Source organism: Gigantopelta aegis, chromosome 3 (assembly GCF_016097555.1).
Source record: "Gigantopelta aegis isolate Gae_Host chromosome 3, Gae_host_genome, whole genome shotgun sequence".
NCBI lineage: Eukaryota > Metazoa > Mollusca > Gastropoda > Neomphalida > Peltospiridae > Gigantopelta > Gigantopelta aegis.
The window spans coordinates 16,201,324-16,213,333 of NC_054701.1; the positions used below are offsets into that span (position 1 = coordinate 16,201,324).

At 40.1% G+C, this 12,010-nt stretch overlaps 1 protein-coding gene across 1 annotated transcript; it reads left to right on the plus strand.

Moving 5' to 3' along the window:
- The first annotated feature begins 6,448 nt into the window (after positions 1 to 6,448).
- On the plus strand, positions 6,449 to 8,089 carry LOC121368512. The gene is made up of 3 exons (XM_041493249.1): positions 6,449 to 6,525; positions 7,152 to 7,317; positions 7,490 to 8,089. Exons 1-3 carry the CDS (start codon positions 6,449 to 6,451, stop codon positions 8,087 to 8,089), a joined length of 843 nt encoding a protein of 280 aa, XP_041349183.1.
- The last annotated feature ends 3,921 nt before the right edge of the window (positions 8,090 to 12,010 follow it).

Consider the following 12,010-nt stretch of genomic DNA (forward strand, 5'->3'; position numbering starts at 1 on the left):
ATTTTAATTTTAAAAATATTGACCTAAAACTATGACAATGTTAAATGCAATGACGTCTGTATGGGGCTTACATCATGGAATAGGCCCGTAATGCATAACTAGGGGTGGGAGAAATAAAAGATCCCTTGTTACTAATGGAAACATCCAACAGCTGATGATAAATAAATCAATGTGCTCTAGTGGTGTACAAAAATAGACTTTCTTATACCTTTGAAATGATAAATGATTTGCAGGTTTCATTGACATGGATGAAATTCCATATAATACCCGATCCTGACCAGAAGCCTTGTATATTTTATTTGATATCTTATGTGTGTATTGTAGTTGTGGGGAGATTTAAACTCTTAAAATAAAAGTATAAAAGTGGTGATTTTCCATTTCCATACATATAAAGAGACCACATGCTATCTGCAGTTTATAGGTAAAAAAAATAAAAAAATAATGAATGTTTAATGACACCCCAGCACAAAAAATACATCGGCTATTGGGTGTCAAACTATGGTAAATTAAAAAAAAAAAAAAATTGCAAGTCCATGCTTAGGCTAGTTATTCACCAGGTTTTCTAATAAAACTATCTTGTAACCATACTTTCACAATGATTAAACAAAGTGGTAAGCATCCCACACACTCTTAATAATGGCTAACAATGCCCTGCCCAGCCTGCAAGCTAACCAATTCGTTACCCAAAACTCCCTTTACCTCAGCCACTTGACAGCTCTTCTGCAAACTGATCAAAATGGAAGGAAGGAAATGTTTTATTTAACGATACACTCAACACATTTTATTTACGGTTATATGGCTAAGGACCACAAATATGAGAGAGAAAACCTGCTGTCACCACTTCATGGACTACTCTTTTTATTAACAGCAAAGAATCTTTTTATATACATCATCCCACAGACAGGATAGTACATACTATAGCTTTTGATACACCAGTTGTGGAGCACTGGCTGGAACGAGAAATAGCCCAATGGGCCCACCGACTGGAATCAATCCTAGATTGATCGCGCATCAGGCGAGCGCTTAACACTTGATCAAAATGGTGACAACGGTTTGATCGATAAAGAATAGCGTCGGTACTCTTGAACAGACCATGTGAAGATCAAATTAGCGACTCTAGCAACAGATGAAGATACAGCTTCTTGTGCAAAACACTTCTCTTTTTTTGTTATACACAGTGGCTACAATATATACTTTTTAGTTTAAATTGGCCACTTTTTATTAATTTTCAATGAAAAACTTCACATATCCGAGTGTGAGCCCTGTTATGTGTGGGTTTTTTTGTTAAGACTGATAAATGTAGCAATGACATATCCCAATAGGTGGAGCACAAAACAGGTCCCTTCTGGTTCAGCAAAAAACTGACCTCCAAAAAAAAAGCAAAGACCCCCAAGCTATAAAACAGTTGATCTTAATACATGTATTAAAACAATATATTGAAACTTTATGCAAATTATTATTTGACAGGGATTGACGTCTGCATAATGACTAGTTCCTCGTATTGTTGATGTTGACTGAACAGGGTTGATGGTGATGATGTAGGTATGCTGGTTGCAAGTTACAAAGAGTTACTGCATGATGTAGCAGGGTGTGAACTGAAGTCTAGGTTCAAGGTTGAATATGACGGGGTAGATGTGTTATTCTATGAATGTATGGGTAAGAACAAGTTTGAGAAGTTGGGAGGGGGGGGGGGGGTGCATGCAGGGTAGTTAGTAAGTTCTTGCTAGTTTCCCGTGGTCAGGCGTCCGTTGAGAGGGTTTTTATTTTTAGGAATGTTAATATACATTTTTTCAATGTTTTATTTATTTGATTGTGGTGGGTTTTTTTGTTGTTTTTTTCCATAATTTTAAATTTAGAAAATAAGTTGGGTTCTTTTTAAATAAGAGTGGTTATTTTTTAATTGGGAAGGGAGGCTATAAAATGTGCTTAAAATAAGAATGAAATGCCAATATTTTGATGTTTTAGTAATTTCAGCGATGGCTCAAGCTAGTGATGTTGGTATGGAAGGACTGGGATTTGAAATGAGAGATGACCGAAGAGCGTTTCCTGGAGAGGGCAGTTGTTGTCCAGTCCCTGCTTGTGATAAGAAGGTGTATTCGACATACCGGTCAATCATGAGGCATTGGGCTATATATCATGTGTTCACTGTTCGTGTGTTTAAATGCCATTTGTGTGGACGGAAACTGTTAAAAAAGGCAGAATTTCATGCTCACCTGTACAAAGTACATCATTATGGATTACCGTAAGCACATAGTTACCCTATGCGTTGCGTCAGCAGTTATTGTCCGGATCGTATACTGGAGGAGATGGTTCGGGCTCTAGAATGTTATAACCCGACATTGGTGATAATACACCTTGGCGGTAATGGCATTGGTCCCTATACTATCCCAAGCGATGTTGTTGGCCGACTGCTGGCGTTGCATCAGCGATTGTTGTCTAGTGGTGCGGAGGTGTGTGTGGTGGAGATTTGTCCCCGTGGGATTTTTAAGAAATCTCCTGGAATGACAATAGCCCACTTTAACACCCTCACGAATACCGTAAATCATGGCTTGAAAAAGGTTATTGGCTATTGTCTAGTGCCTCTATCGACCCGGTTTCCTGAGGACTATTTAGATGATGGTGTCCACTTTAATGATAGTGGAATGCAAAAGCATTTCTTTCGCATTCGAAATACTATCAGGCAGCGATAGTATTAAATTCGGCCCTTTTAAGGGCCACCAAAACACTCGAGAGTGTATTATACTAATTGCAAACCAAGAATCCGTGCAAACAGATTCTATGCTACAAGATGACGAGAGTGGCTATTTTCAGTAGTAGTTACGTAAAGCGGTTGGGTCAGCAAGCTCGTGGAGACCTGTGTGTAGCCAATGAGTGTCACTTTTTCGGTCAGAGCGGTACACCGGAGGAGATGAATGAATGAATGAATGAATGAATGAATGTTCAACGACACCCCAGCACGAAAACCGGAGGAGATGGTTCAGGCTTTAGAGTATTATAACCCATCATTGGTGATAATACACCTTGGCGGTAATGACTTTGGTCCCGATACTATCCCAAGCGATGTTGTTGGCCGACTGCTGGTGTTGCGTCAGCGACTGTTGGTGCAGAGAGGGTGTGTGTGGTGGAGATTTGTCCCTGGGGGATTTTTAAGAAATCTCCTGGGATGACAATAGCCCGCTTTAACACCCTCACGAATGCCGTAAATCGTGGCTTGAAAAAGGTTATTGGCTATAGTCTAGTGCCTCTTATCAACCCAGTTTCTCGAGGACTATTTAGATGATGGTGTCCACTTTAACTCATTACCACACAGAACCGTGCTTTGACGTGTGGTACATTTCTCCATGGAAATGTCTTGATGTGTAAGCGCATTTCCATGCAGATGTCTTTTGACGAGTACGGGAAAAAAAACAATTATAACCAGTAATATTTGGTAAAAACAGACATATTTTTCCGAAGTTCAAGTTCAAGGTCTGATGGAAATTTCCCACAAGCCTGGTCATGACCATTTATAAATAAAAAGAGGTTATATTCGGTTTTTTAACAACACGTGTAACAAAATTTTACAAAATGTCGACCATGGAAGAAAACCGTGAAGAGAGCGATGGAGAGTCATTATTTGAGGGTTTTGATGAGTCAAGTAGGGGATGATATTTCTGACATTGATGTTGGAAATATATCAGTAAGTGATATTGAATGAAGTGACGATGAACTGTCCGACGACGCTGATGACGGTGACCTGAACTGGACCGATCAATTTGACGACACTTTCGTGGTGAACGATTATCGCAAAGAAACTGGAACTCAACTGCCTGAAGATTCTGATGTAAATACTGCTTCGCCGTTTAACTATTTTTACATGTTATTTCCTTTGATATTACAGTTAATATTGTTAACCACACAAACAACTATGCAATTTGGAAAATGGCCCAATCCGGCGTAAATGACCCAAAGTGGATAGCAACCACTGTTGAAGAAATAGCCGAGTATGTATCGGACTGAACATCTTTATGGGGATCAATTCCAAGCCACATTACAACATGTACTGGTCAACAGACGAATTTACTGGAAATGATGGTTTCAATAAAACAATGACGTGCAATCATTATGAAAAACTAACGCAGTATTTTCATGTGGCAGACCGACAAAGTGAACCACAACGCAGATCTCCACACTATGACCGGCTATTCTAAATTAGATCATGAACAAGGTGAAAGAAACATTTTATAAGTACTACAAACCACACAGGGAGATGGCTATTGATGAGGGAATGATAAAATTTGCAGGAAGAAACTCCATGAAACAGTACATGCCAGCTAAACCAGTGACACGAGGAGTGAAAGTGTGGATGAGATGTGAATCCAAAACGTCATACATCACAAAGTAACTTTTACTTGGGCAAGACAAGACGTACGAAAATGGCCTGGGACACGGAGTTTTAACTGAACTAACTGATGATCTATGATGATCTACGAGGAAAACCATCACCACATATATTTTGACAACATCTTCACCAGTGTCAAACTACTAAAAGATCTGTTGAAAGACGGTATATATTTTTGTGGAACGGTTAGACAAAACCAGCGACACTTTCCGGATGAACTGAAATGTGTGAAAAAAATGCAACGTGGAGACAGAAAAATTGTGCAGTCGGCTTCGAAGAGAAACATTACAGCTGTTATTTGGCAAGACAAGAAGAAAGTGAGTGCTGAGTAGCTGGAGTCCGCCACAAGACATCCTACAAGCAGGCAGGAGGACTGGAAACAACTGGGTGCAGCTCGACCAACCACATTCTGTACACAGCTATAAGTACATGAACGGCATATCGCCTTAAGTATGAGTTTCGAGGGAGAGCAAACGGTGGTGTAAGTACTTGTTCTTCTTTCTGGTGAACTATGCCTTGTGAACGCATATATTCTGTACAGTTTGTCATCAAAAAGAAGAACCCAGCACAAGCGATTCACGCACTTGGACTTCCGGAGGGAGCTTGCCAGGGCCCTGGTTGGAGGCGTCACTTCAAGAAAGAGAAGTGCCATGTGTGACATTCAGAACATTCCCGTTGCTAATGCAAATATGAGATTGCATCGAAACACACATGGGCAAAGCACCGGCGAACATTCACAGCAAAAGTGGAAAGCGCAAAGAAACTGTTTATGGGTATGAACTGTGTGGGGTTCATTTGCGTAAGGAGGGGTGCCATGCAAAATTCCATAACACTCAATGATATTCAAAGGACAAATTCAAGTGGAACACTTAAAACTTGTAAATAGAACATAATTTTTTTATTATAATTCTTTTTCATACAGTGGAACACTTTGCATTGTTTTGTGACCTTCTGTTGTGACCTGAAACTTGTAATAACCAAATATGACAATGTAAGTAACATTTTAAAAATATTCATCCTTTTCTCTACATTAGCTGTTATTACATTTTTTCTCTAGGATGTATATGTAAAACGTTATAACTAATTCCCTTTGTTGTGTGGTGTTATTTGATAATTGGCAAATTGTCTTATGGAGATGCTGCCTGCTAAGTAGGTCATAGTGCTTAGCAGCCAGCAGACAATAGGGCTCTATGTGGTAATGAGTTAATGATAGTGGAATGCGAAAGTATTTCTTTCGCATTCGCATTCGAAATACTATCAGGCAGCGATAGTATTAAATTTGGCCCTTTTAAGGGACACCAATACATTTGAGAGTGTATTATACCAATTGCCAACCAAGGATCAGTGCAAACAGATTCTATGCTACAAGATGACGAGAGTGGCTATTTTCGGTAGTAGTTACGTAAAGTGGTTGGGTCAGCACGCCTGTGGAGACCTGCGTGTAGCCACTGAGTGTCGATTTCTCAGTCGGGGCGGTATGCATTCGGATCGTACAGTGGAGGTGGTTCGGGCTCTAGAGTGTTATAACCCGTCATTGGTGATAAATACACCTTGGCGGTAATGACAATAGTCTCGATACTATCCCAAGCATTGTTGTTGGCTGACTGTTGGTGTTGGAGATTTGTTGCCAGGGGATTTAAAAAAAATCTCCTGGGATGACAATAGCTCGCTTTAACTCTTTCACCCCTACAGGCCGGTATACCGGCTTACGATCGCCGAGTCCTTTCACCCCGACAGGCCGGTATAGCGGCTTGTTACACCTGTTCATATTTGGCGCCGAGTGACGCGGCGTTATTATAATTAGCTGAAATCTCGCGCGACCATAAACACTCAGTAATGGCTGCGCCCATGTTTTTCCGAGTTTGCTAATAGTTTTTCAAAGTTTTTATCATTGTTTTGGTCATATTTAACCATGGATTCGTGTGAACAAGATTCACGTGTTGGAAGTAATGGCGGAGATTCGGATGACGAGTTTTCAGACGATGAAATGTGGGACAATATGGATTTTGGCGAGTTTGATTTGATCGAGATTGGTGAGCGGAACGAGAGATAATACAACAGGCCAACATGGAAGACAGCGATGCCGACGATGACTTGCAGGATGACTTGCCACGGTTTACCATGCACCCCATTTACCTGGACAGGTGAGCCATATCTGGTGAGGTGCCGATCAACTTTACAACAAATGGGCCCCGTGAAAATGTTTGATATAAACACAAAGGCCATTGATTATTTTTCCTATTCAAATACAATCTTTGAAAAAATTGTAGATTTTACAAACATGAATGCCACCAGAAAAAGAATGACGGCCCGGAAACAACAAAGGAGTGTGGTATAATGTGACAGTATCAGGAAAATGAAAGCCTATTATGGCGTACTGATTTTGATGGACATTAACTTGTGACAGAGATGAATTGTACTGGTACCAAGGTACAGAATATCCCTTTATCCGGACTGAAATTCCTAAATATTTTCAAGAGACAGATTCATGCAAATACGCAGGTACCTGCACTTTTCGGATGACGCCACAGTAAATCACAATGATAAACTGTTTAAATTTCGCTACATGATCGACAACTTGCGTCATGCCTTCAAAGCAAATTATGTTTACATGAACATATTTCGGTGGATGAAGCTATGATTCCATTCAAAGGAAGGCTAAGTTTCAACTATATGAAAGATAAACCTGTTTTAAATTTGGATTGAAAATGTGGGTCCTAGCCGATGGAGTTACCGCTTACTGTCACAATTTTGATGTGTATGTTGGTAGATTTACGAAAGGTGTCAACAAGTATTTTGGTCTGAGTGGTCAAGTTGTGATAGCACTGACAGAACATCTTCAAAATGAAGGAAGAACTGTGTACACAGATAACTTCTATACAAGTCCAATTCTCACTCATTACCTGGAATCAAAGGGGATTTACATCTGCGGCACAGTGAGATGTCACAGGAAAGGTTTTCCTGTGGAATTGGTTAAATCAAAGGCCGAAGAAAACCGACAACCCCCGAGGCCACATGGAATGGCGACAGAGTGGTTCACTAATCGCCCACAGTTGGAAAGACAATCGTACTGTGTACTACCTTAGTACCGGTCTCATACCTGAACAGGAAGGACTGACAACAACAAGAAAAAAGAAAGATGGCACCAGAGTGGAATTCCCCTGCCCCCCAGCCTCGTCGCAGTACCAGAAATATATGGGTGGTGTCGACCGAATGGACCAGATGACGAGACTGAATAAACAGAAGAAGACAATGCGATGGTATAGGAGAGGCGAGCGCAAACTGCTTGAAATATCAACATACAACGCTTACATCATAGAGGGACACACCATCGACCACGATCTACCTGGGAAGAGACGGCGAGACCTGTTATCTTTCAAGCTGGACTTGGCGCATCAACTCATTGAAGGTTTCCAAGGACGACAAAGAGCTGTGCTGGGTCGACCAAGAAGTGATGCATCAAACGCACTGATTCGACTAGATGGGAAAAATCATCTACCTGTGCCAGGTGAAGGTACAAATCACCTGTGTTATGTGTGTAACTTGAAGCATAAAGTTTATAACAATGCAAATCCTGGAGTGCACTACTCAGAAAATCCCCACAAACAGAGAAAGACCTCCATGAAATGTGACAAATGTGATGTGTACTTGTGTTGCAACCCCAAAAACACCTGTTTTAAAGATTTCCACACCCAAGTACACCTGTAGAGTACTGGAACTCTTCATGTAAATAATTGTGTTAACTGTAAATAATTGTGTTAACTGTAAATAATTATGTGTGTATATATTTTGTGTGCAAAACTGTTATTTTCTGTGTTGAAAAAGACTGATGAACAGTATAAATATTCTTTGGAACTTTGGAAATGTTCAGAACCTGTAATTAACCTGAGCATCCTGTAAACTGTAAGTACAACTTTAAAACTATGTTTGAAATGCTGTTTAACTAGGCACAATTTATTAATCAACATTGTATTTGTTTTTACACTTTTTCTCTATTTAATTTGTGAATATATGAATGATATGCAAAATTTACCTGTATTTACCTGTTTATTACCTGCTGGGTTATATTATTTCAAAATATCATTTAATATTTTAACAGGCTAGCCTTTCTCCTTTCTGAAAATGTATAGTTTGTAACCAAAATTACTGACAATTTAATCAATTTTAACCCTTATCCAGTTTGACTCAAAATGTGCTATTTAAACTCAGTGTGCAGGGAAATAACACACATCACATACTTAGTGGTGAAAGAGTTAACACCCTCTGGAATGCTATAAATCGTGGCTTGAAAAAGGTTATTAGCTATAATCTAGTGCCTCTATCGACCCGGTTTCCCCCCGAGGACTATTTAGATGATGGTGTCCACTTTAATGATAATGGAATGCGAAAGTACTATCAGATGGAGATAGCACCATCATCGGCCCTTTTAGTTTTATTTATGGTATAGAATAACCACTCTTTAATTTTTGGATTATGTAGTTTTGAAAGGGGCCCTGAAAGTAGAAACACATGTTTATTTTGGTTAACTAATATAAAATAATTATTTTATAAATAAATGATTGAGTGAGTTTAGACTTATCTCGTTCACTTGTTTTATTCTTTGTTGGCTATTAATAAATATATAAACTTTGGTTGATCTAACAAGATGGTGCAAGATATTAGATTAAATAATTACACGTCCTGTTACACAGACACCATAATCAGTACTTCTGAACACTTTCTGAACACTGACTTTCTTAAGCAGCAACGTGAGGCCCGAGGGCTTGAGGCTCTACTCCCTTGCGTGAAAAGGCGGAGTGAATATATTCAACCTCAGTACCCCTTGCAGCGTTACGTCCGGGATCCACTGCATCTGAAAGGTCTCCCTTGGCCGTTGGTCGGAGTGAGGTTTCACGTGAGAGTCAGGTAGTAGACCATAAGGGCATGTGTCGGTTTACCTTCACAATGGGCTACAAGCTAAAAACGCAGCTGCTCCAGTGGGATGTGAAAGTGTCATAAGACACCAATAACCATTTGCCACTCGGCAAATATATATATATATATGGTTCGAATGGCATCTGCTCTGAGTGGTATTGGTCACTCTTGGCGGCAGGGCTGAACCCCGATCGGCGGAGACATAGTCCCGACTCAGCTGCTCGGTAGCATTCACTGGCCGGGACTACAATGAGTTGCATGGGAGGGGGGGGGGGGGGGGGGGGGGAGGAAGGCCCCGAGTGAGGTCCCACCTGAGGTCCCGCTGCCTCGGGGTCCATTCGAGGATTAGGTACCTGTCCTGGAGTCGGGAAAGTCAAGTGAGGATGCACGGTCTTAACTTTGTCTGCTGGGCTAGGGATCTTGGGCTGTGGTTTCTTCAGCTGCAAGCCAGAGGTTGGGACTGGTCTCCAGTTAGTAAGAGTGCCTATCGTGATTAGGCCGGGGTCGAGTGTGAGGCTTACGCTTCGGGGGGGTCATTGGTTCCGTTCAACCACTTAATGGTTCATCGCGGACGCCCAGCATCAAAACATCAAATCGGGTGAAACACTGTAAGCTTCAGGTATTACCTCAAGTATTATAGTCACTTCTAGCTATCCAAAACAATGTCAAACACACAATGTACTGTGTCCACAAGAACAAGAAGAATCAAAGTAAAACCATCAGCAGTGGATGTTGCCATACTATAACCTTCAGTTCTTGTGATTGTAAAAGTCATGAGGTGTCGGATGATGATAATGATGTGTTTGTTGATGTATCAATCAAGTGACCTACATGATATATAGACAGCAGTAATGAATATCGACTGAAAGAGGATGAAAGTTCCTAAGATGATTCTCATGATGAATCCAAAGAACAATGAACCAAAGATTGGAAAAAAAACTGATAATGTATGCAAGGAAATATTCTTCATTGTGTTATCGGTTTACAGAACCTGTTGTGTTCCTTGCATGTCGGTGACTGACTATTCAAAAGGAACAATGATTTGTACATGGTCATCTAGTGCAATGGGACACACAAGCAGATGGCAGTCAAGAGTCGTCACTGAATAAACTGCCAACTTTCAACCTGCTACTTTCAACCGCCATTTTATTCAGTGGTAGTAACATCTCAAAAGTACAGTTACTTTTCTACCATGCAAAGGTAACGGCTATGAGTTCAAGATCAGTCTAACCTCTACAATCAGCATATACAGTTCCTGCTGTGATAAAGGAGTTCTTGAAGCAACAGGCTGACTTAATCACATCATTGAAAGGTAATATATTATTCACTAGCTAAATTATTACATTACGATTACATTAATAATAAAAATAAATGAAGGACTGTTTTATTTAGTGATGCACTCATTACATTTCAAACTTGTTTCATGACAATCATTAAACTGCTGTATCATTTACAAACAGACACGCCAACCGGCGTAGCGTATGCTAGCGTATTACGGCTGATGGCACTGCCATTCAATTATGTATTGTTAAAGTATGCATATAAATTTAATTAGATTTGATCGCAATTATTTTTTGGTTCATGCTAGTTTGAACCGAAAAAACGATGTGCACACTTTTATATGACCCGCTACATGGTGTCATACAGTCTGCACAGCCACCTGTGACACCAGTAAATCAGCCGCCTGTGACACCAGTAAATCAGTTGCCACCTGTAACACCAGTAAATCAGCCGCCTGTGACACCAGTAAATCAGCCACCCGTGACACCAGTAAATCAGTTGCCTGTGACACCAGTAAATCAGCTGCCTATGACTCTAGTATGTTCATCACACCGCCACAGAATTGTGACACCAAAGAAACTGAGATTGAAGTAACTTTTGGAATTTGTTTCCTTGGCATGGCATACAATGAAACTTACATATTTCAAAAGGGTAAAGCATTTAAATTGCAAATTATCACTCTAAAACAGACAAAAGTCAAATACCTAAAACAGGAAATAATTAGAAAAAATATCTCAATTGCAAAGGATGCCAAAATAAAACAAATGAAATCTACCCACTGCAAAAGTGAGGAATATTCCAAAATAGACAAAAATAAATAAATTACTAGTAAGAAAACAGAGATGCCTTAAAACCATGAATAAAAGTCGACGAACTGATCCCAAATCTACACCTGCGACATCAGACAAGGATCTGGAGTACAGCAGATTGAAGAGTGAACTGAAATTAAAAGATGATATTAGGGACTTGGAGAGTTAAATGTTTTGTTTGGAAGAAACTGTACAGGACCTGAAAGAATCCCGTGACGAATCATCTTCATTACAGAAGGAAGGGAAGCAGTATTCGACTGATATGAGGATGTTGTCTACAATGCAATTGTATTAAATGTACCCACAAAAAACGTACCAATACTAATTGAAAAATATACAAAAAGATCAGGACTAAACATAGAAAATGTACCACACAGGAGTACTGTCGAAATGATGACCAGGGAACTGGGAATTGTTTCAGATTTACAGGCAGCAGAATTTCTGATTGAAAAAAACAAACATAACTCTTGGCTTTGATGCCACCACCCAAGACTGCCTTCATGTGAAGAGCATCCACATCACCAGCCAAGATGATTGCCAAGTCCTTGCTGTAGATCATTTAGCTGGTGGTACAGCCAAAGATTATGCACGTCACATCACTGACACGATTGAATTTGTGGCTAGT

Coding starts and splice junctions, on each gene's coding strand:
- LOC121368512 (XM_041493249.1), top strand. CDS start 6,449: ATGGAAGACAGCGATGCCGACGATGACTTGCAGGATGACTTGCCACGG. Junction 6,526..7,151: donor CACCCCATTTACCTGGACAG/GTGAGCCATATC, acceptor GTATGTTGGTAG/ATTTACGAAAGGTGTCAACA. Junction 7,318..7,489: donor GGATTTACATCTGCGGCACA/GTGAGATGTCAC, acceptor ATACCTGAACAG/GAAGGACTGACAACAACAAG.